Genomic DNA, 23,532 nt, shown 5'->3' with positions numbered 1-23,532 from the left:
AATTCTAAAGCATCTCAGAATAATGCAACAGAAGGCAACTCCTTGCTATCAAATTTGGACCATATAATTTATTGTTCCTACGTACACAGAGAAAAAGACTTAAAACTGATTTATTTCATATAAAATCAATCGTTTCAATTGTCTCACACAGCATTGTTCCTATATGACACTCATTCTAATGCTTTAGGTGCTGAACTGGTTTAGGAAGGTTACGTTTACCCAAGGAAATACAGATGCAGTTTTTATTTTAACATTTTTAAATGCAATACCTGAATAGAAATTAAGGACCCAAATACAAAATGACATGATGCATACACAAATGGTTGCATGCAGCATGCATTAAAAAGTCAGGATAATCTTTGGAAGACATTAAATTATATACAAAAAATATAATGGCAAAAAAAAAGGTAATCTTGATCTTTCAAGAATCCTGTATTATTGGATTGTATTAGTTCACATGTTAATAAATGATGCTGGTTAAAGCTCATATGACTGTTTGTATTGGTAGAAAAGCATAATAGCCTATCAATGGCACACAATGATGTGTATTTACTTACTGAGATTTATAAAGTAAATGACCAGAAAGCACCAGAAGGCTTAAACAAAGTCTATATACATATAGATGTCATTGTAAAAGTAATTGTATATAACTATATTTTGCCAATTAGCTCAAATGTTCTGAGCATCAATTTGAGTGTAGTCCAAACTCTTGTTAATTGTCCTTTCATTAGATTATGCCCAAAAGTTACCACTTTTTGGTATCTTATTTTTGCATAGTTGCAATGGCATTTATGTTCATCAATGTGGGGGATTATCCATGCATGCGTGTGAAGACTGGCTTGCTAAATGTTGCATTCCTGTTCTTCTTTGCTGGATAATGATTTGCTGTCATCTTCACATAGTCCGGAGCTGAATGGCGTGGTACTGCAATAAAAAAAAAACACAGTTAACCGTTAATACAGCTGAAAGGGGGCGCTAGTGTGCCGCGGGGGGCGCTAGTGTGCCGCGTATGGAGTAGATGTCTCTGAGAGAGCTCCTCTCCGTTCAGTTTATATCTGGTTAAATGTGCCGTCTTTAACCAAGTTTGCTCGAAAATATCATCCCAATTTTGTTTCTAAATCCCCGCGTGACTGTTTAAGACCAAGAAATGTCGACTACCACTAACTTTAAAGCCAAAGAAAAAAAAAGACAAGCCGAGGTCGAGGCTAGCTAGCAGCAGCGCGGTAAAGGCTGGCGAGGATGTCCCCGGTGATCAACACGCCTCTCCTATGGAGGACTTGAAAAATATGCAGGATACGATCCTGAAGACCATAAACACCTGGTTTGACCTACTAGATGAGAAGTTCGCCTCTCTCCAGTCATCACACAACAGCCTGGTGACCCGAATGGATGAAATAGATGAGACGGTCTCAGACCACGACGCTCGTCTGCAGTCTATGGAGACCGCTATCAACAAGTTACAGAAGGAGAACGCTTTCCTTCAAGCCAAGGCGAATGACTTAGAGGGCCGCTCGAGGCGCAATAATATCAAGTTTGTAAGGATCCCTGAAGGAGAGCAGAAGGGAAATCAGACTGAATTTGTAAGCGCCCTCATCCCAAAACTGTTGGGACTGGCGAGACTGACTTCCCAAAGCCGGTAATTGTTGACCGCGCTCATCACGCTCTACAGCCCAAGCCAGCAGAAGGAGCCTCCGGTCCTTCTGCCAGACCCCGCACGATCATCGCCCGGGTCCACCACTACCAGGAGAAAGAGACAATAATACGGCTCGCTTGGCAACAGTCTCTCAAATACACAAGGTCTTCAAGGTCTTCATATTTCCAGACTATACCGCTGAGCACGGGCGTCAGTTTGGTTTGAAATGTGCTGGGGACAGAGACGCATTCGAAAGTGCATTTTCAGAAGTGCTTGGTACAATGAGGATGCAATCTTTTTTTTCTCTTTAATGCAGGTAGTGAAAGGTTCTGAAAGACGGCATACCCATGTAGCTTACTCAGTGACGGACTGGGAGCAAAAAACGGCCCGGGCATTTGCGCATTATAACCGGCCGCGGGTGTAATTGTTGAGGGGGGGGTGTTGAGATAGATAATGCGGGGCCGCCGTCACGACCCCAACAAGCATGCCGCTCCGTGATTGGCCGGCCCAAATGGCCCACGAGAGGCCAAACGACCCACGGGAAGCAAAAAGCATTGGACATATTCTATGACCCACTATTGTCGCTTTTCCACCGACAGTGGAAAGCTACCAACACAAACAAAGAGGAGCTAGGAAAGCAAACTAACTACGTGTTTAAGTTGTGAAGGGGCAACCGTGTGGCTACACACAGCACTACAGATGTCGAAACAGATTAAAAAAGCAAAACATATTTGTTGCACAGCTGAACGCTGTATCACATCATGGGCTGTTCTCAATTCAACAACACGCATCCATCCAATCTACATCAGGCATTCTGACCAAAACTCATGCACTCCCCAATACGATTATTCCACTAATTACTCCACTATCGTCATCTCCACTACACCCAATGCTGTACGAATGCAAACCATGGATAAGTTAGGCTACTTGGTGGCTATGGCTAACTTCAATCGAGTTAACAGCCGACCACTTGAGTGCAAAAAAACACAAAACACCTCACCACAGCACCAGCAAATCTTAAGCAATAAATATCGCGTCTTACCTTTATTTATGTGGCAGTGGACTGCAGATGCATCCCGTGGTGTCGCCTACCACATCCATTTAGTTCAACAGGTGATCGCTCTGTATGTCCATGGTACTACCGACCTGCTCTGGTGCTTTTTACCTTCATGTATTCAGGCTAAAACGACTTGATTGTCTGATGCCTCATCATTGCATCCCAGCCAAAGAGTATTGGTATCAATACCTCATTCATTGTCCAAGCCAGGCTGGCAGCTCATACAAAAATAAGTAAGGGATAATCTATAGAACGCCGGTCATTATCGGGGAAATAGGCCCCGACAGGGCGGACAGGATGAACCGGACACTGCGCGATGCGAAGGTGTCTCGCCCTGAAGGGTCTTGTTCTCAGGCCCGGCGATTGCCATAGGCAAACCAGGCGATCGCCTAGGGCGGCAAAATGTGTTGGGGGCGCCCAAATGAAACATGTCTATTAAACATGAACATCCTAGGGCGCCCCCCCCCCCCCCCGTCAACAATCCAGATCGCGCGCCCCCCCGTCAACAATCCCGATCGCGCGCCCCCCCCCCCCGTCAACAACCACCCAGCCCCGTCAACAATCCCGATGGCGCCTTTTTTTTGTGTGTCTTTTTACAATTCATTTGTTATTACCATTCGTAGTGTTGATCAGCAGAGAAATAGTCCGCCAAAGACGTTGACGTTGCTTAGCAACCAAATACGCTGGGGTTGATAAGTTACCGGACTACTTGCGGAGTGATACGAGAGACGTGAATCAGAGCCACTTTTCTTGACAGCGGACATTATGCAACGGTCAATTATCGAAAAATAATTCACCACTGCAAGTCCGGAAGGACCATGCAAGTGAACAGCGCATACCACAGCATTGAGAAGAGCCGTGTAATAATCCATAATAATTAAACTCAAGTTTTTTGTCTTTTTAAGTGCTGGGTACAAAATGAATCTTGACGAAAACTGGTGGGGACTCGTCCCCAGCGTCCCCAGCGTAACTGACGCCTATGCCGCTGAGGTGATGGAGCAGCGACGGGGGTTCCGGGAGGCTATGGCAGCCCTGCGTGAGCTGAAAATCAAGCACAGCCTGCGTTTCCCGGCCAAGCTCCACTTCCAACACAACGGGCTTCAGAAGATATTCACCTCTCCCGAGGAAGCGATGATGTTCGTCAGCAATTTGCAGCGGGATACTGGAAATGACTAGACACGGTCTGACCGGATTGTGAACTGACAGTCATGTTATGTTCACAGACTTTTTCACAGAGCATAAGGAACACTTTCACAATCATTGACGGTAACATTTGAATTTTATTTGTCTACTTTTGGCTGTTTAGAACGGTAGAGGGGCACCCGGCTTTTGAAAATGTTTGGTTGGTTAGAATTGTGTTTACAAGCCATATGCCCGGTGGCCCTCGGTCAGTATATGAGGGGGGAAAAGATGCTTAATTTGGGGAAGTTTCTGTGGGGAGGGAGGTGGGGTTTATTCGTGTTGTTTTATGTTGACCAGAGCTGCCAGAATAACTGCTTTTGCTTGTTGACATTTGTTTTTGGGTGTAATAGATTGCTTGTCTTTTTCCATTTGTGTAGCCTACATGTTAAGTCCTAACGGTGAAAATCAGACAAAAAAATGTGCGCGGTCTTGGGCATATAGTTAAACGGGGTAAGGTCCTTGCGCACTTAAAGTCACTTAAAGCAGACATAGTGTTTCTGCAAGAAACACATAAAAGCTACAGAGCAGAGGCGACTGAGGGCTAATTGGGTTTCTCAAGTTTATCAGTCACCGTTTACTTCCAAAGCTAGGGGTGTCGCCATTCTCTTTCGAAAGAGTATTCCATTCCAGCTTGCTTCAGCAACCACGGATCCAAATGGCAGGTACATTATGATTACTGGAAGCATTAATTAGCATTAATCCCTGTCACCTTTCTGAATATATACGGCCCAAATACAGACGACCCAAATTATTTTCGCAAAGTATTTGACCTAGTTCCAGACCTCAGCACTACTAATTTAATTATGGGTGGTGATTTTAATTGTTACCTTGATCCATATCTAGACAGACTTTCCTCTTGTGCTCCAATCACCAGAGCGTCTGTCCAAACATTGAATAATCTAATTAAATCCAGAAACATGATTGACATATGGAGGCTGCAACATCCAACAGATAAAGACTATTCCTACTTTTCCCATGTCCATAAATCATACACAAGGATTGACTATTTTTTAGTGGATGCAAAATTAATATCCAACATCGTACAGACTAAATATCATAATATATTGATATCAGATCACAGTCCAGTATCTTTAAAACTGAAGCTTGCCATGCCAAAACAAAATTATTGCTGGCGTTTTAATCCATGGTTGCTGACTGACCAAGTAATTATGGACTACATGTCTGCGTGCTTGAGGGAGTTCCTTGAGACCAACGAGGTGACGACCAGGTGACGACAACCAGGTGACGTGTCAGACTCGACACTCTGGGAAACCCTCAAAGTTGTTATGAGAGGCCATATAATTTCATTTGAAGCTTCAAAGAAAAGAGAACAGCGCCGTCGTCTGGTCGAAATTGAAAATGCACTTCCAACTCTCGAACAGTCCTATAGAGACTCCCTGTCACAGGAAGATTACAACAAGATTTTGAAGTTAAAAAACTTCTAATCAAATTCTCAGTGGAACCATTGGCAAACTCCTACTTAAAATTAAACAAAAACACTTCGAGTTAGGTGATAGACCAGAGAGGCTGCTGGCCAGACAGTTGAAGGGTGCTCAAGCGAGCCGTGCAATTCATAAAATAAAATCCAAAACAGGAGACTTGCTGGTCGACCCTAGGGAAATAAACACTCGCTTCAAAGATTTTTATTCTGAATTATATACTGCTAAGTCTAGAGCAACTAGTACAGATCTCACAATGTTTTTGGACTCCCTCTGTCTGCCAACATTAGATGAGTCATCTAGGTTGGAACTTGATTCAGATTTCATGGAAGATTAGTTAGTTGGGGCAATTAAATTATTTCCCTCTGGCAAAGCAGCTGGCCCAGACGGGTTTGGCTGCGAGTTTTATAAGGCATTTCATAAGACACTCGCCCCACTCTTGCTTAGAATGATCAAAGACTCCATTGAGAACAAAACATTTTCAGGGTCACTGTATGAAGCGAATATATGCCTTTTGTTAAAAAAAGGCAAGGAAGACATCGAGCCTGGAAATTACAGGCCCATTGCTCTCCTCAATTTTGATCAGAAGTCCATCACGAAGGTGCTAGCCAACAGGTTAGGAAGGCACATCTCTTCAATTATACATCCTGATCAAACAGGGTTTATCCCAGGAAGGTTCTCGTTTTGTAATGTGCGGCGGCTTCTGAATAACATATATGCCAACCCATCAGGCGATCTTGGCCCTCGACGTGGCCAAGGCATTTGATCAAATAGAGTGGCCTTTTATGTTCGAAGCTCTTAAGAGATTTGGAATTGGGGACTCCTTCATTACTTGGGTCAAGATGTTATACCTCTGCCCAAAATCCTCTATCCTCACCAATAGTGATAAATCTGGGCCTTTCGGGTTGCACCGCGGAGTCAGGCAGGGTGGCCCGCTGTCGCCCCTGCTCTTTGATGTGGCCCTGGAGCCCCTTGCGATAGGGATCAGGAGTAATCCTGGCATCGAGGGCATTAAGATAGGCGAGATGGAAAGCCGGGTGGGTCTTTACGCAGATGATACATTATTATATCTCTCGGACCCACAGAGGTGTCTGTTCCCCCTTTGCTTTCATTAACTCATTTGGCAAACTCTCTGGCTACACAATCAACTGGGGAAAGAGTGAGTTCATGCCCCTATCAGACAGTTTAGACCCACGTTTTCTTGACACATTGCCATTTACACTAGTGAAAGATCATTTCACGTATCTAGGGCTTAAAATACCCCGTGACCCTAAGCATTTATTTAAACTTAACTATGCTGATATGATCTTGAAGCTAAAAAGCAATATAGAGAAATGGAGAACTCTGCCATTGTCCATGGTGGGGCGTATCAATGCAATCAAGATGGTGGCTCTTCCTAGGTTTTTGTACTTATTTCAGAATCTGCCAATCTTTCTCACCTCAGCATTTTTTAAGAATCTAGACTCAATCGTCTTTCCTTTTATTTGGGGGTACAGGGCGCACCGCATATCTAAAGCACACCTGCAAAAGCCTACAGAGGAGGGGGGGTTTGGTCTCCCTGTATTCAGGAATTACTATTGGGCAGCTAATGCTAGGGCCTTGATGTACTGGTGGCAGGGTCAGCCCGGTGAGGCTCCTAACAGCTCTCCCCTGTGGTTAAACATTGAAGCCACAGTGGTACAAGGCTCTTCCCTTTGCACCTTACTTTTTTCCAAGACAGAGTCTCCTTGTAAACTTATTGGTAACAACTTTATTTTGAGAAATTCCCTTAGGATCTTGAATCAGATAAGAAGCGTTTGCAAACTGCCAAATACTTCTGTACACACTCCTATATGCCATAATCATTCATTTTTACCATCCCAGGCGGATAGGGTGTTTGTAGACTGGAGAGAGAGGGGACTTGTTGCCCTTGGAGACCTATATGTAGACAAACATTTTGCTTCATTTGGTCAGCTGAAAACAGAGTTTAATTTACCAAATTCTCATCACTTTCGATATCTTCAAATCAGGCACTATGTTAAAGGTGTATTTCCAAACTTTGAAACCATGCCAACAAGTTGCCCATTCTATGATCTCATGCTGCTTTCTCCTGACTCCAGGCACCTGATATCTCACTTTGTGTCCTTGTTCTCCACCTCCGCATCCACTCACCATCTCAGGGAAGCCTTGTCTAACGAGCTGGAGCTTGAGGTGTCTGATGATACCTGGAATGAAGCTTTTACTAGAATTCATACCTGCTCTATCAATGTTAGATACAAATTGATTCAATACAAAGTCGTTCATCGATTGCATTATTCTAAGCTTAAGCTGCATAGGATCTATCCATCACTTTCTCCACTGTGTGACCGATGTGGAGGTGCGGAGGGTTCGTTATCACATCTTTTTTGGTTATATCCTCAACTGCATAAGTTCTGGTGTGATGTATTTCAGTGGCTTAGTCTGGTCTATAAGTTGGACATTACCCCTGACCCAGAGCTGGCACTCTTTGGGTGCTCAGAGAATGCTCTCAGGTACTCACCTGAGATACAACAAGCACTAATGCTTGGCATGGTTGCTGCTAAGAAAATGATTCTCCTGGACTGGAAATCCCCCGTTCCCCCTTCCTTTCGAAAATGGCTCAACGAAATGACTGGGATTATCCAGATGGAAAGGATACGCTTCCACAACTCTAAAACACAAAACCGCTTTCTGAGCATCTGGGGACCATTCATTGACTATCTTAAAGACATGTAATCCTTTTCTGTAGAGATGTGCCCTTGACTGTATTGCAACTTGTATTTCTGTAACACCTGGCCATGTAGATAACAGCAATATTACATTCATCCAAGACACACCTTTGATTTATCTGGCAGCTCTGTTGTTTTTTTTTGTTACTCTGTTGTTGTTGTTGTTTTTTGTTTTGTTTTTTCTTCTCTGTCGCTGTGCTTTGTTTACATAAAACCTGAAAATTGGAAAATAAAATATAAAAAAAATAAAACATACAGCTGAAACACCAAGCATATGGATGAGGCCATGAAGGACTGTATAACGATCGACAGGCAGATGGATATGGATTTGACAAAACTCTGGTGGTACATTTTCTTCCAGTAACTCACAATAACTTGCAGGGTCTTGTTTTGAACTTAACAATGTTAACCATGGCAAAGTTTGCATTCATTTAGACTATCATGTGTTTACAGCTCCTCGCCTCTAAATGCCTTATTCACCCAGATTATAGCCATCCATCAGATTTTAGATTATCTATCTTATTTATCTCTAAAGTCTTATTTGTGAACCTAGTGTTAAGCTGGTCAAAAAACATTATTCAATCACCTGGGAGAATTTATCCACTCAGTTGGACATTGTACTTTAGCTCAGTTTGTCGTTGGGTGGGGGGAGGCAGATCAACAAGCGGGAAGCGGGATTCCTGTTGCTGAACCGTACCGGACATGACAGACTAAGTCAGTCTAATTACAATTACACAAATGTATTTTCCTATTTTGTATTGTTATATTATATTGTATTTTATAGATATGTAGAACTTGTTGGCTGCTGCTAGGCCGGGGAGCCAGAACCGAAGAGTTGAACATGACCATGATGATATACAACCCCTGGTAATTACTTTTGACAGAGCGGCACTAATCGAGGATCCATCAGAGAGACAGTATTTACCTGTACAGACACTTTGACACCTTTAAAAAAAAAAAAAAACTTCTCACTGACTGGGAACAGATACCCGCCTCCAGCTACACGATTCCTCTAAATACTGGTTCACCCAGGTCAGATATGCCCATCCATCAGACCTTGAATAATAAGCGTATCTGATTTGTGAGAGTAGTTAAACACAGATGATAGAGCACTAGGTGCTTGTGTCACAGTTCTCGGCATCTTCCACGGTGTCAGGTAGCGGTCTGCCGGCGGTCTCGGGCAGGGCCATGCTCAGGGCGGCACCCAGCAAGGGCGCGGTCCCGAAGATGAGCAGGGGCGTGACCGGACTATAAATATGCAGCAGGTTGATGATGGGGGCCAGCACCCCGCCTATCCGCGCAAACACACCGCACATGCCGATACCTGTTTGGCTGTGGATACACGTGCACACACACACACACACACACACACACACACACACACACACACACACACACACACACATAATTACATTAGTGGAAAAAGGCAGGCACAAACATGGAAACAGGCAGCCAACAACACCACACAAGCCAACATGCATGCACGCGCAACACATTCGCGCATACACGCAACACATAAAAACACAAATAAAAGACTAACAAAAACATGCATATTTGGCAGTGTTTAAAGCTTGTTCCTACCGGAGAACTGTGGGGAATAATTCGGCTGTGTAGATGTAGATAACGGCGAAGGAGGCTGTGATGCCAAACTTCCCCGCCAGGGCGAGACCCGTGATGATGTTGGGTTGGTCTAGGGAACGAAGACAGCCGAGAAAACAATAATCACAACTCAATGATGAAGTTTTTTTTAAGCAAACGTCATCCGGTCTCCACCCCATGAATTTAAAGGCCTTCTCCTGAAGCTTCCATCTACAAATTGGCATATTTTCTATCAGTGGAGCGGACCCACACATCTCATTTGTTCATCTCTAATAGCAGAGGCAGAATTAGCTCATAGAACCGGCCACAGACATAACATTTATTGGTTATTATTATTGTTATAAATATTAGTAGTAATAGTTATAGTACCGGTAGTAGTAGGAGTATTACGAGTAGCACCAGTAGTACCAGAGTATAAGTAGTAGTAGAAGCCTAACGTATAGGTAATAGTAATAGTAGCAGTAGTATTAGGTGGTGTTGATGTTATCATTGTTAATATTGTTTACGAATCAAAAACAGTATTAATAATAACATTGTAGGTGTGTTATTATGTCATGACTAATGCTATTCTTTACCAGTAGGGACTGCTAGCATGAGCAGGCAGGCCACTCCCCCAATGGCCAGGAAGCCGCCCTGGGCGAGGCGTCGGCTCCAGGGCAGCACCAGCATCACCATGGCCCGGGCGGGGATCTCTATCAGCCCGAATGCAAACTGGGTGAGGTAGATGTCGGTTCCCAGCCTGGAGATCCCCAGAGCCAGGCCGTAGTACACCAGCACGTTGACGAACCTGGAGGGGAGGCAGGGTGGAAATGTGGAAAAGACTTACGAGACAGGAGAGAAAGTAGTAGTTTTACACTGTGTATCGATTTGTCGATTTGTTATTGTATTGTATGCATTACTATTTCTATTTTATTTTTGATGTGTTGGTTGGTGTTATTTTAATTAACTTTTTTATGCTTTTGCAAACGTTAACGTGAGTTTCCCATGCCAATAAATCCCTTTGAAAGTGTGGACAGACAGTTGTCCACCCACATGGAAACACGTATGTCACAATCAGGTATGAACATGCATGTCTCCACAGGTCACACACACACACACACACACACACACACACACAGTCCAGATGTCGTTTTGTAGTTGCATGCTTTGCTTCTTTTCGATCCTTACCACAAATAGAAGAGGATGATGACCATCTTCCTCAACTGAGGTGTTCGCATGAGATCCAGTGGTGTGTACGTCTTCTTCTTGTCACCAGTCCGAGCCTTGTCGAACTGGTATAAACACACACAAACACACACACACCCACACACAAACACACACACACACACACACAGGGTTATGAATGAATGCTTGGTTGAGAGGGATTTATTGTATTGTGATTGACTGCTTTACTGGCACAGAGGGATCAGATAACTAATATAATAATAATAATATAGCTAATGTGTTTCAAGGATTCCACACGTTACTTGCCACTTTTCTCCAATGTACATTAATCTTCATTACCTCTGCATTGAACACAGCATCTCTGTCTGTTCATTTAGCTAACCCCTCTTACATATTATCCACCTGTTCACATAATTGACCTGTTATGTGACTTTGACCATGTTACATAACTTATTAGGTGTTCACACCTTTAGGCAGGTCTATACAGGTAGCGAAATGGAGCCACAATTTTCTTATCTAATCGGCCCTTAGCGTTATAAATAGAAGAAAAAGAGAAAAATAGAGAAGTGAAGTTTAGCTACCATTTAGCTCATCTTATTTGCCCTCTCTAGCTATACAGCAGACGTCCAGGAGAGAAGTGCAGCTCCAATGAAGCAAACATAGCTACCTGTACATTGGGCGGTAATTGGCGGCCGTTGGTCAGGGCTGCCTTGCTCATAAGAACCATGGCCTCGTCGGTGCGACCCTTGGCCAGCAGCCAGCGGGCAGACTCAGGGATCACCCTGAGGAGCAGACAGGCAGTGTGACACACCAGAGACAAGAACATGGAGGTCTGAACGGAAGGAGGCTGAAGGGATAATGTGGACTGGAGACATGTTTTATTTTTAACGGTAGTGATTGAAGTTCTGTGATTAATATGTGACAGTTGCAAAAAAAATTGCCAGCCGTTACACACAATCTGTGTTTGTGTGTGCGCATGAGTGTGCGTGTGTATGTGTGTGCGTGCATGCGTGTGTGTGTGTGTGTGTGTTTGTGCATATGTATGTGTGTGCGTGTGTGTGTGTGTGTGTGTGCGTGCATGTGTGTGTTAGTGTTTCACAACAACAATGAAGAATGAACTTTCTCACCATATGTAGCAGATGAGGAGGAAGCCGGATACAGATATGGCCAGCTGTAAATGTCTCCAGCCTCGCATCAGGTACGCTAGACCTGCTAGTGACATGACACCGAAGCTAAAGGCAAAGTCAGTGACTAGGGGAGCAAGCACGCGGCGCTCGGTGCACGTCCACTCAGTACCTTTGGGGAGTGAAGGACAGATAAGTAGGTATTATTATTTGGCCTGGGAAACCCGACTGTCCGACAAGTGAACTGAATTGATAAGTAGTGCAGGATCAAGCAGGAGAGAGGAGAGAAGATGAGGAGGGGGGATGAGAGGAGAGGGGAGGGAGAGGAGAGGAGGAGGGGGGTGAGAGGGGAGGGAGAGGAGAGAGCAGGAGGGGAGAGGAGAGAAGAGCGGGGGGGGGGGGGGTGCGAGGAGAGGAGGGGGTGAGAGGAGGGGAGAGGAGAGAAAAGGAGGAGGTGGGGTGAGAGGAGAGGTGAGGGAGAAGAGAGAAGCAGAGGGGGGGGGGGTGAGAGAGGAGGTAGGAAATGAGGTTAGAAGTGAGGAGGGTAAGAGAAAGAAGAGGAGATGAGAGGGGAGAGGTAGGGGGGAGAGAGGAGTAAGGTTGGAGTAAATGAACCAGGTAGGAACAGCATGAGAATGGAACAGGACTAAAGACTGATGGTTGTTTTAAACATGAATAGCAGCAAAGCATAAAGCATGGCATTAATTTGTGCTGTGGACACATCAGCCAATAGGAACATGTCTACATCCTCATTTTGCCTGTGAGTGTGCGTGGGTTCTGTATTAAAATACCTATCACAAAGGCATTGATGATGACTCCAGAGATGGTGCTGCCCACTACAAAGCGTAGACACACGTAGATTGGGAAGTTTGGTGCAAAGGCCGCCGCCGAACCAAACACTGTCTGGAGAGCCAGCGCCAAGAGCAGGACAAAACGACGGCCATACCTGGGTGGGGGAGGGAGAGAGAGAGAGAGAGAGAGAGAGAGAGAGAGAGAGAGAGAGAGAGAGAGAGAGAGAGAGATGGGTGGGGAGGATCGGACAGGTACATTTAGGATGAAAGTGAGCTGCATTGTTACACCAATAAGATGTTTACGGCAATAAATGAACAACCACTATTGTTTCCATAGGGTTGATGTCTACCAAGGGAGTTGTTAAGGGCTGTCATGGTAACCGCATCCCGTGGCCCCCCATACCTGTCTGCCATGAACCCGAACACAACAGATCCCACCAACAGCCCGAACATGTAGATGGAGGATGCCAGGCTGTTCAGCCATGCTCGGTCACACACCAGGTCCCACTGGGGGAGAAGGGTTGGGGGGGGGGGGGGGTGAGAGACAGACAGAGGAGGGGGTGGATTCAGGAGGAGGAACAACAACAACCACAACAACAACAGCAGAGGGTGAGATGTGGGAGATAAAATGGACACACGAAAACTCTGGGAATTTGGGTTGAGTCGTGTCAAATGAGCACACTCTGTGATGCAATGCAATCGGCCTTTAATATACCAATACAATATTTATGCTGCACTTACATTGTCATTATTTTCTTTTCCTTTTTTTTAAAAATATGTCATTTTCTTTATTGTAGTCAGGGTTGGTCGTTACCTCGGTGACCACGGTGCTCAGGAAAGTTTCATTGCTGTAGACCCATCCTTGTTCACACGACTGGACACGGACACTCCGGTTGTCCCGGATTATAACAGAGTAACAGGACGAGGGGTCCGGTCCTGGTCCGTCGGCCGGGACCGAAGTGCTGAGGTTCTGGTGGAGGACAAAGGAGGCGGACACCAATGAAGCGTTGTCGAGCAGCGAGTTCCCGTACTGGGGACAGTGGTGGGGCGGCTGTGCTCCGGTGAACACCGTCACCATCATGTGCCAGGCGAGGATCAGCTGCGGGAAACTGATCCACAGGTACAGGACCTTCTGGTACTTCCCAAATCCCCCGACCAGAGCCAAGATCTGGTCGAAATTCATTTTCACAATTAATTAATTAATTAATTAATTAATTAAACAATTAATAAATGCTGATGCTTCCAGACTGCTCCCACACGCGTAATTGGAATGCCCCGTTTCGGCGTATAAGAAATCGATAAGACGCTGCTGGGTTAGGATGCCAGCACATGGAAACCAAACTAAATCTCAACGCTGCTTGTTCAAAACAAAGGCGAACCAGCATATCAGTCATCAATAGGTGAGTTGAACGGGTCCGAAAGCTTTTGCGGTGGAGGACTAGGCCTATGCCTATAGCTCAGTAACAAGCCCCGTGCGTCTTAAGGTATCCTCGAAAGTGCACTAAGACAAGTGCACCAGCGCACTAGTGCTTATATGTCTTCCATAAGACGAGCATTGGCGCTAAACCAACCTATCATCGGCGATCTGTGCGCTGCGCCCTGCGCGCTGTGCGCTCTGTTAAGCGCTTTGCACAGTCGCCTATTGCCCGCCTCGTACCCTGCTCTCCGCTGCCGAGACCCCTCGTCCTGCTTGGCGTTTTTACGTAGTCCATGGCTTATTCCATGTGCTTACAGTGTGATATACAAGCATTTGACCGCTTCTGAATTAAATTGGCTCTCCCCTGTCAATCATCAATGATTGATGATTGAAAGGAGAGAGCCAATTGATGCTGTTGAAAGGTACATTGATGATGAATGTACCATGCAACAACCATGCAGGGGAACAAAGAAATATTATGTATATCTTTGGTCTTTTAACTTTACAGCGTATAGGCCTATATATGCTCTCTTCTGGCGGTCCAGCATCCCGATCATTGCCGATAAATAGACACAAACATAAATGATGTTTATGTTTTTATTTATCAGCACATGGAATTGACTACAACGTTGTGATGTATGTTTCCAAAGCAAGTATTTATTTGATCTTTTTAGATGTGTATTTATGTATGTGTTTATTGATTCATGTATCTATTTGTTTGTGTGTGTGTGTGTGTGTGTGTGTGTGTGTGTGTGTGTGTGTGTGTGTGTGTGTGTGTGTGTGTGTGTGTGTGTGTGTGGGCTGTGTTATGAAACGTTTGCATGAAAAAAGGAAAACACAAGATGTTGGATATATAAGCAGTTGGCAACCACAAGATGTTGAATATATAAGCAGTTGGGTAAGGATTTAATTGTAATAACACAGCTCTCTGCTGCCCCCGTCTGGTGTGTGGGGCACACGCACAGATTTGGAGACCGTTTGCTAAGGGACCGTTCGGAATTTATGGAATGGACCACCGGAGGAAAATGGGGGGGGGGGGTTATGTCTTAATATTCTTTGTTGAGGGGTGGGTCAACCAGCTATTTATAGTCTGAGGGGGGTGGGGGGGGGTTCCTCAATTTTTGTCATGAAACAGCAACATTTCAAAGTGCTTAAAAAAGTGTGTTTGGAGCATATTTTTCCATGTAGCTCTCAGTCTCTGCCCCCACCCCACCCCCATGATGAACCACACCTGACCCTTCCCCCTTAATCACAGGCATGTTATCAACAACGAGCCAGGGCCCGGTTTCCCAAAACCTTCTTAAAGCCTTCTTAACGCTACACCATTCATAACCTCTACTTTAAGGGCCCGTCCACACGGAGCCGTTTTTTGGTTAAAACACAGATGTTTTGCATCGTTTTGGCCGATCGTCCACACGAATCCTGTAAACGCATCGCATGAAAACTGAGTTTTCTGAAACCAGGTCCCAGGGTGAATAAATTCAGAAACGCACCCCTTGAGTGTTCGTCTGGACGGCCAAAACGCATACTTGCGTTTCGATGATGTCATCGCCACACCCCTCGAGCGTAACCTCTTGTAACCTGATTAATCTTGGAATGAATCTAGATTAATCTATATTAAAATGGCTCATTTGAATTCTGCCGAAGGCATTCATAATATGTGTGTGCTACCTAAATAATGACTAAAGTCTTTGAGAACGGGTTTCTCAAGCCAGGTGGCGCATTAGACCAGGGGCTCATCTCCTGTTTCCAAAATGCATCACAAACTCTAGTATAATTTACTACACGCTTACTATCACAAACTCAAACGCGGGAAAATATAACGGCGCCGGGACGTGCTCTCGCTACAGGTCCACGGCACGCTCGTCTCCGGTGCGCGTCGCGGCAGCCGGGGCGGCGGCGTTGACGGCAGACGGCTGGTACGCGTCCGCCTACCGCCGTACCAAGGCGGGTAGCTCGGAGGAAGATTTGGATTATTACAACAACAACACCAACTATTTCGACGCTCTGATGTCACGATCAACCCAAAACGTGTCATCGCTCACCCAAGTTGTTTCTATTATCATTGCTACATTGTCTCCAGCATATGGCGTGATTATGGACAGTATATTTTATTAAACACTCAGCTTGTGGTTAGTTCAACTTTGAGAATAGATTAACGGCGATATTTTTTTTATCGCCCGATAAGAGTCTCGCGTTAACGCAGCACGTTAACGCCGATAACGGCCCACCACTACGTAAAATATTATGCTCCTGTGCCACCACGCTGAGAAAAAAAGACTGATGGACAACCACATAAGCCACATTTTACAAACAAACAACAGCCATGCGTGCGCCAATTGAGACGATCAAAAGGGTTAAAACAGCGCCACCTATACGCCTGGAACATGAAGTAGCGTGTTGAGTCGTATTGAGATGGATCTGTGTGGACGCAAATGTTCTTGAAACGATGCCAGGGAAAACGGAGAAAAAAAAGATTGTTTTGGTACGTGTGGACTTGGCCTAAGTTCTACCTTAACATCACGTGTGTTACAGAAACGTTCTTTGCTACGAATCTCTTTTGTAGCCTACGTCGTTCGTTGGTAAGGTTGGTCTGAAGCGCTCGTAGAACCTTCTTAGTAGTGATGGCCAGAGGCAATTCTAGAGTCTGTGGGGGTCCTAAGCAGGGACGTGCACAGGAGTTTTGAGGGGCAGTTGCCGAATTGTTGACAGGAGGGGGGGGTGAGTTTGGACGAGCGCGATTGCGGGTGGGCACGATTGTAGACAGGGGGTTGGATCGTGGACGAGCAACAAGCGGCAAGCGCTCTGAGACCAGGTCGCGGGGGCCCCCTAGCAGCTCGGGGCTCCAAGCATTTGCCTGTTGGCAAGCTGCGGCTCTGGTGATGGCTCGTTCGCGAATAAATCAGTTCGAACGAACGACTCTTTAACATGAACAAACCGACCTGATTCCCCGTTTCAGTTTGTCTCGTTCGTGTCATTCGTTCTCCAAGACTCGACTCCCAGCTCCACCCACTAGTTGCTGAGTCGCGCTGAGTCGCGAGCCGCCGTTCGTTCACTGACTGTGTTTAGCGGTGAAGACTCGAGGACTGAGAAGTCACGAGAGCCAGACGGGCAACAACATCCCGATTCAGAACATGAAGCGCTCCTCAGCTAAAAGGAACTTAGTTAATGTTGTGTTGATTGATGACCGTTTGCACCATTGCACGATCGTGATTCATTTGAGAATGAGAACGAGGGAGGAACTGGTTTATGCTGCAATTTTGTCCTGCCCTACGTCATATGGATACGACACTTTTGCTACACATGTAACACCTAGACGTGTTGCAAAAGTACCCGCAGGAAAAACAACAGCTGAGACTCGTAGCAGCAGATTGGAGCAGTTGTATCGATAGACTTGTGCTCGCTCATTTAAATGCTCAATGAACATAGCGATCTATATAATTTTATTTGTGAGGAAATATTTCACAGATGTGCAACTTCTGATGCATTAGTTCACATTTGGGTTTACGAATGCACAAATGTTGTGCACATTCTCAGATTATGAAACACGGGTGTGCAAATGTGTTTTGCACCAACTGTGCTGCAATGATTGTAGCAAAAGTGTCAAGTGCATGACTTTTTGAAGTTGTGATGCACAGGATATGATTTGTGCACCTGTAACAAAGGACTTGTGAACTTGTAGCCCCTATTTTGTGTTTACAATGGTAGAAAAAATATTTACGACTTCAAATTTACTGTTACACATTTGTGACTTTAGTGTACACATGCAAAATAAATATTTACGACTTCAACTTTACTGTTACACATTTGTGACTTTAGTGTCCGCATTCTCAAGACTTTTGCTACAATAATAGCTTCATAGCTGTCATGCACCTGCGCATGAAATGGAAAAGCACATTTCAGCACGTTCTATCTGGACAGCGCCCTTTACGAACGACGTAAAGAGTGTTTCCTAAGAAGACTCCTAAGAAGAGACCGTTTGGGAACCACGCCTATAGAGGTAAACAAATGATACGTCTAAACGTAGGAGTCTTCGTAGCGCGCTAAGAGTGGACGTTATTGGGAAACCGGGCCCAAAGCTCTTCTGAATGCACAGAGATTCACAAGATGGGTCATATCTGAAGCTGACTGGTTCCACGTTGCCTAGCAAAGTAAACGCTTATACTACCAGCAGAAACGCTAGGAACATAAAGCATGTCAAATGTAAGTAACATAATTAATATACCTTTCCCATATCTGACCCAACTGTCTCTGACTTGCTGGTGGTTGACTGGTGTGCATTTACAGTAGCTACAGGCATTGCCCTGTGGTGGCAGGTCATAGTCCACGCATTCGTCGCACTTCAGGCACCTACCCCTCTGCACGCCACGTTTATCCTTCATGTTCGTTTTTTGCTGGGTAGCAGTATAGGCTACTCCTCATTGGCCTTGCGCTGTGGCTTTCGAGTGAAGCGAGAGAGGTCTGTTTGGACGCCCCCCGTATACGTATTCTTCACTATTCTTTCAGTGAGCGGTGATTATTTGTGAAATTGTACAAACGACAACCGTTTCAATGCATTTGAGGAAGGTGGTAGCATGTAGTTAAAGAAGCTCTCAAATTGACGCTCGTCTGAGAAACGAGCGTTCGGCTATACCTGCTAAAATAAACAATTTGTGACTCAGGAAGCGAGTCCAGTGACGAGTCCATGGAGTCCATGAATTTCTTATTATTACCCAGTGTGCTTTGTGGAATGGTCTCAATGTTTTATTGTTTTATTTCATGTGAATAGCCTTTTTTCAGAAAGCAGATGTTCGTTACACGATGTCATTGATGTGAAATATTAATAACTGACCATTCGTCACTCAATATTTGTGATGTGACATATTGAGTTGATGAACTGGGGGGGGGGGGGGGGGGGGGGGGCCATGTCGATTGCAGGGTCAAAATAAAATGATGTCGCCGGGGGGGTTATGCATAAAGTGATCAGAGGTCCGAAAATCCCTCCGGTGTGTCTTATAATAAATAACGAACAGTCCCTAATTTATTATTATTTTGTCATGGTACTGTGTTATGATTACATGCATGTAGCCATCGTTAACATGTAAAGATTTTTATTTTTATTTTCTGATATGTAATGCATAATGCACTCACTTAGTTCATTACAGTTCATCCGTCTTACAGCCAATACATTCGGTCAAATATTGCTTGATTTCAAATTGTTTTAATAAGCTCTCTGGTTGACATGATGACTTGATGATGATGATTTTCAAAGACCCTCATTGTATTATTATTCTGTCGCCACCGCGCGCGTCTTTCGCGTTTCGATGGAGTCCGTGACGTCACTCCCGCTTGGTCCTGTGCCTCTGCTCCGGCGCAGCGGCAGATACGAGGGCGAGCGATGGCTGCGAGGAAGAGAGAGTGTCCTGGGTCAGGAAGGACTTCAAGAAATCCAAACGCGACCTTGAACCTATACAACACTGCTGTGTCTCCTGTTCAGGTTCCTTGTGAGACCGTATAGGGTGAAAGCGAGCACCTTTTACATAGACAACATAGACCTGCTCTCAACGTTATTCACTGCCGGGGCGTCTGTTGTCGCTATCAGGCCAAATTTCTCGGTCTCCATACTGACACCGGACATCTGGATTCTGATCTTCTCCACGGGAACACGCTTCGGATCTGTCGCTATTGTGAGTGTGTAGCTTGGGCTTTAGCGCATCACATTGTTTCTAAACCCGAATGCCTACTCGTTCATTCATGTATCCATGAGCCATGTGTGAGATCGAACGAGGTAGACACGAAGCCAGCCTGTCATTATATTGCTCTATATGTTCTTGGAAAAGCACGATTCAGGAAAACCCGATCCGCATCTCCGTGACGCTGCGTGGTGATGTAGGGAAGCCACGCCCCTAGCACCGGTCTGCTAGCCTCATAATAACCTGTACGGAGGAGCTGCTGTCTGCAGGAGGCCTACTGATCATCACACATAGGTGGTGCTTTTGATCGGATATCATGGCAAGGCGATGTTTCAGTTAGCCTATGAACACTAGGGCTAGCTTAATAACATGATAATGGCGTTGGAAGTGATAATGATATGCCGTCATAGTCAATGTAAACAGCCTGCACACAACGTGTTTATTGTCTTACTATTTATAGAAGCATTAGTACAGTTGATTGTCCCCCAAGCGAGCTACTGTAGTCGAGATAGTGAAAGCCTTTGTCACAGTTATTGTGGCTATTCATTCAGACGTATTTATGCGAAGTGTGTTTTCTCGAGCAGAAATACTGTTACTCTCTAAACGCGAACACAGCGACATAGTCCTAATGAGATATGCTCCTGTTCTCCTGAGTCATTCAGTAGACTGAACATAACTTACACAAATGACAGTGTGCTGGTAGTAGTAACGCTAGGACCTAGCTTGAAGACTTCCCAAGGTTGTACAGATGCTGCACACATGCGCACCGCACGCCATACATACACGCCTGCGTGAACGTACGCTCACAACGCCTAACAAAAACTCAGAATTCGATGCACATCCGACATATCATTTACCAGGTCAGTTGTCCTGCACACCTGGGTATGCCTGTCGGGCACATGCACGCACACACACTCACAGACACAACCCCACAAATACACACACACACACTTCTATGAATCTATTTATAGCACAGGCCTGCTCCTCATCTGTTAAATCTAAGCGTTCGACACAAATGAGTGCTGTATCCCACCTCGGCGTCTGCAGCGAAACACAAAACTCGGAGTACCGCAGTGTAGTACCACTTGCTACACAGCCACCATCCACGCCTTGACATCAAAGGTACCTCCTCACAAGAGCTGGTCCATTCTCGGCAACGGTAGACGCCATGTCTGCAGCTCTGGCTCTGTGGTCAGTCGTACTGGCTCAATGAGTGTTTGGTTCGCAGCCTGGTTTAATCTGGACTGCGGGGCTGTAGAAGTTTTGAGTGGATTGACCGACACAATAACATCATCTCTTTTCTTTGTCTGTTCCATTCATTCATCCACCAATCCATCCATTCACTCATCCATCCATCCTTCCGTCAATCCATCTATTCGTGCAGCTATCCCTCTATCTGTAGGTGGCTGGGACTCCCCTTACACCTCCTACGAGGTAGAGCTCAGAAGGCCCATGGCCGGCGTTTCTCTCCCCCAGTGAGAGGTGCGCCAAGCTGGCCGCCCCGGCCTTCACCCTGCTCCCGGCCCCCGACCCGCCGGACCCCTCCGGCCCCCCGCCGGCGCCCAGCCTCCTCGGGGAGGAGCAGTATGTGAGCGAGGGGGAGCCGCCGGCCCAGGAGCCACCAGACCTGGCCACGCCCGACTGCAGAGATGCAGAGACCATCACAGGTATACTGCTGGGTGTGTGTGTGTGTGGGTTTTTTTTTCACTTAACATCAGCAGACCGAAATACAAGAACACTATTCTTCATACTAGCATTCATAACATAGAGCTCAACAAACATAGGAGCTCAACTTGTGAGCGATCAAAATACGTACTGATTTGTAACCTCGAGAAATATATCTTTTTTTTATTATCATGGAGCTGGATGGGACTGGACACACAAAACAATTTACGTTTTGCAAAAAAGCAACATTAGTGCTGATCGCATCAATGTACATTTTTGACGGCTCAATAAGTTACTGATAAGTCAGTTTGATCAATCACAATCGGGTATCTTGTCATAGTCACCGTGGTCAGGTAGGTCTGCCTATAAGCCTATTTGCTTTTCTCAACACACAGTCCTCTTATTGCATCCATAGTGCTAAACTACCTTTATATAACTATTATTATCGCCTTCTGTTATACGTTTTGATCATTAATCTCAAAAGCAGTCTGCACTACAAGCCACTGTTAACTTGCACTGCTGTACGTCAAATTTAGATCGCTTTTATAACATAACAGTGTGGGGATGTAATGCAATATATTCGTCTTGAATACCAAACTTCTCCGAAAGACTGATAGCCAATTATCAAGCAGGGAACTAAAAAACAAATGTCTCCAAAACATGTATTACAGAATTCTCCAAATGCACAACAAAACCCAACCTCTTATCATTATACCCCTCAGCAGCAAACTGCCATTCACTATTTTACAGTTTAATTCAATCCTATAAATACATATGATATTTTGCAGAACGGACGGAGCAAAATCTCGTCTTCACTGGCTATATAAGGTGTGCCTGAGAGAGGGTTTAACTTCTCGGTGACTTATAGTTTAACGCTACTGTGTGTGTGTGTGTGTGTGTGTTGTGTGTGTGTGTGTGTGTGTGTGTGTGTGTGTGTGTGTGTGTGTGTGTGTGTGTGTGTGTGTGTGTGTGTGTGTGTGTGTGTGTGTGTGTGTGTGTGTGGATGTGTGGAGCTCCATCTGGGCAGCGGTTTATTTTGATGTCCATGTTCCAAGAGGGTTTCTCTGACACTTCCAATTTCAAGTGTCCATATTCGAGCCAAACAGGAGGTTCACCCACACTTTAATTAAAAGGTGATCAAATGAATAACGCATTCTCGCTAGACACATTTGTCCATACTGGGTTAATATTTTCATGGGATTATTATGCACTAATTTAAACATTATTATGAATCATTTATTACATTTTTCCAAGTATATTCTGCTCTATGCCATTCAATTCTAACCACTGCATCATTAAGCAGCATAAACAGCGCCATAATCAACTGCCACCATTTACAATTGCACACTAGGGGGCAGCACCCACATAACTAACTTCTGCATGTCGGCCTGCAGGTCCGTAGTGCACATACACACTATCCCCACTAGAGGGCGTCATGCACTATCCCTGGCTGTACTGGACCGCCAGCTGCTCAGTCCGACACATTATCCCTAACCCTCTCTCTCTCTCTGTCTCTGTGTCTCTTTCTACCTGTGTGTATGTGTGTGTGCTGTCAGATGTGTGTAACAGCACTGACCTGCCGGAGTTTGAGATCATCAGCCTGCTGGAGGAGCAGCTGCCCGTGTACCGGCTGCGAGCGGACACGGTGTACGGCTACGACAACGATGACTGGCTGCACACGCCACTCATCGCGCCCGACACACGGCTGGACCTGACGGCCGAGCAGATCGAGGAGACCCTCAAGTACTTCTGTGAGTGTGTGTGTGTGTTGTTTGTCCTTTTGGGGGTCTTAGTGTGTGTGTGTGTGTGTGTGTGTGTGTGTGTGTGTACTATAGTTGAAAATTTTCCTGCTGGCTTACACTGGCACGTCTACAGAAATGTAGGTTAATGTGCACTGTCCGTAAAATAAACAAATAAAAAAGTGTATGTTTGAATATACATTTTGAGGTTTTTTTCTTACCACAATTTGCTAGGAGAGTTTTTCTATGTGTCTTCACTTTAGACTGTGTTATTTCAGACTTTATTTACTCTTTCTGAAGAAATCCAGATCGTACCAGAGGCAG

General features: G+C 45.2%; 1 protein-coding gene across 1 annotated transcript; it reads right to left on the bottom strand.

The window, feature by feature from the left end:
* Positions 1-842: 842 nt before the first annotated feature.
* On the bottom strand, positions 843-13,898 carry LOC311365221 (solute carrier family 22 member 13; the record flags this gene model as incomplete). Its single annotated transcript, XM_084484751.1, has 10 exons — positions 843-924; positions 9,151-9,369; positions 9,619-9,727; positions 10,212-10,423; positions 10,804-10,907; positions 11,468-11,582; positions 11,928-12,096; positions 12,716-12,870; positions 13,119-13,222; positions 13,530-13,898. 10 exons carry the CDS (start codon positions 13,896-13,898, stop codon positions 843-845), a joined length of 1,638 nt encoding a protein of 545 aa, XP_084340877.1.
* Positions 13,899-23,532: the final 9,634 nt, after the last annotated feature.

This window comes from Micromesistius poutassou, assembly GCF_964030765.1.
Source record: "Micromesistius poutassou genome assembly, chromosome: 20".
Lineage (NCBI taxonomy): Eukaryota > Metazoa > Chordata > Actinopteri > Gadiformes > Gadidae > Micromesistius > Micromesistius poutassou.
Note: the sequence above shows the minus strand (reverse complement) of the source record. Positions and strands in the feature narration are given on the sequence as shown.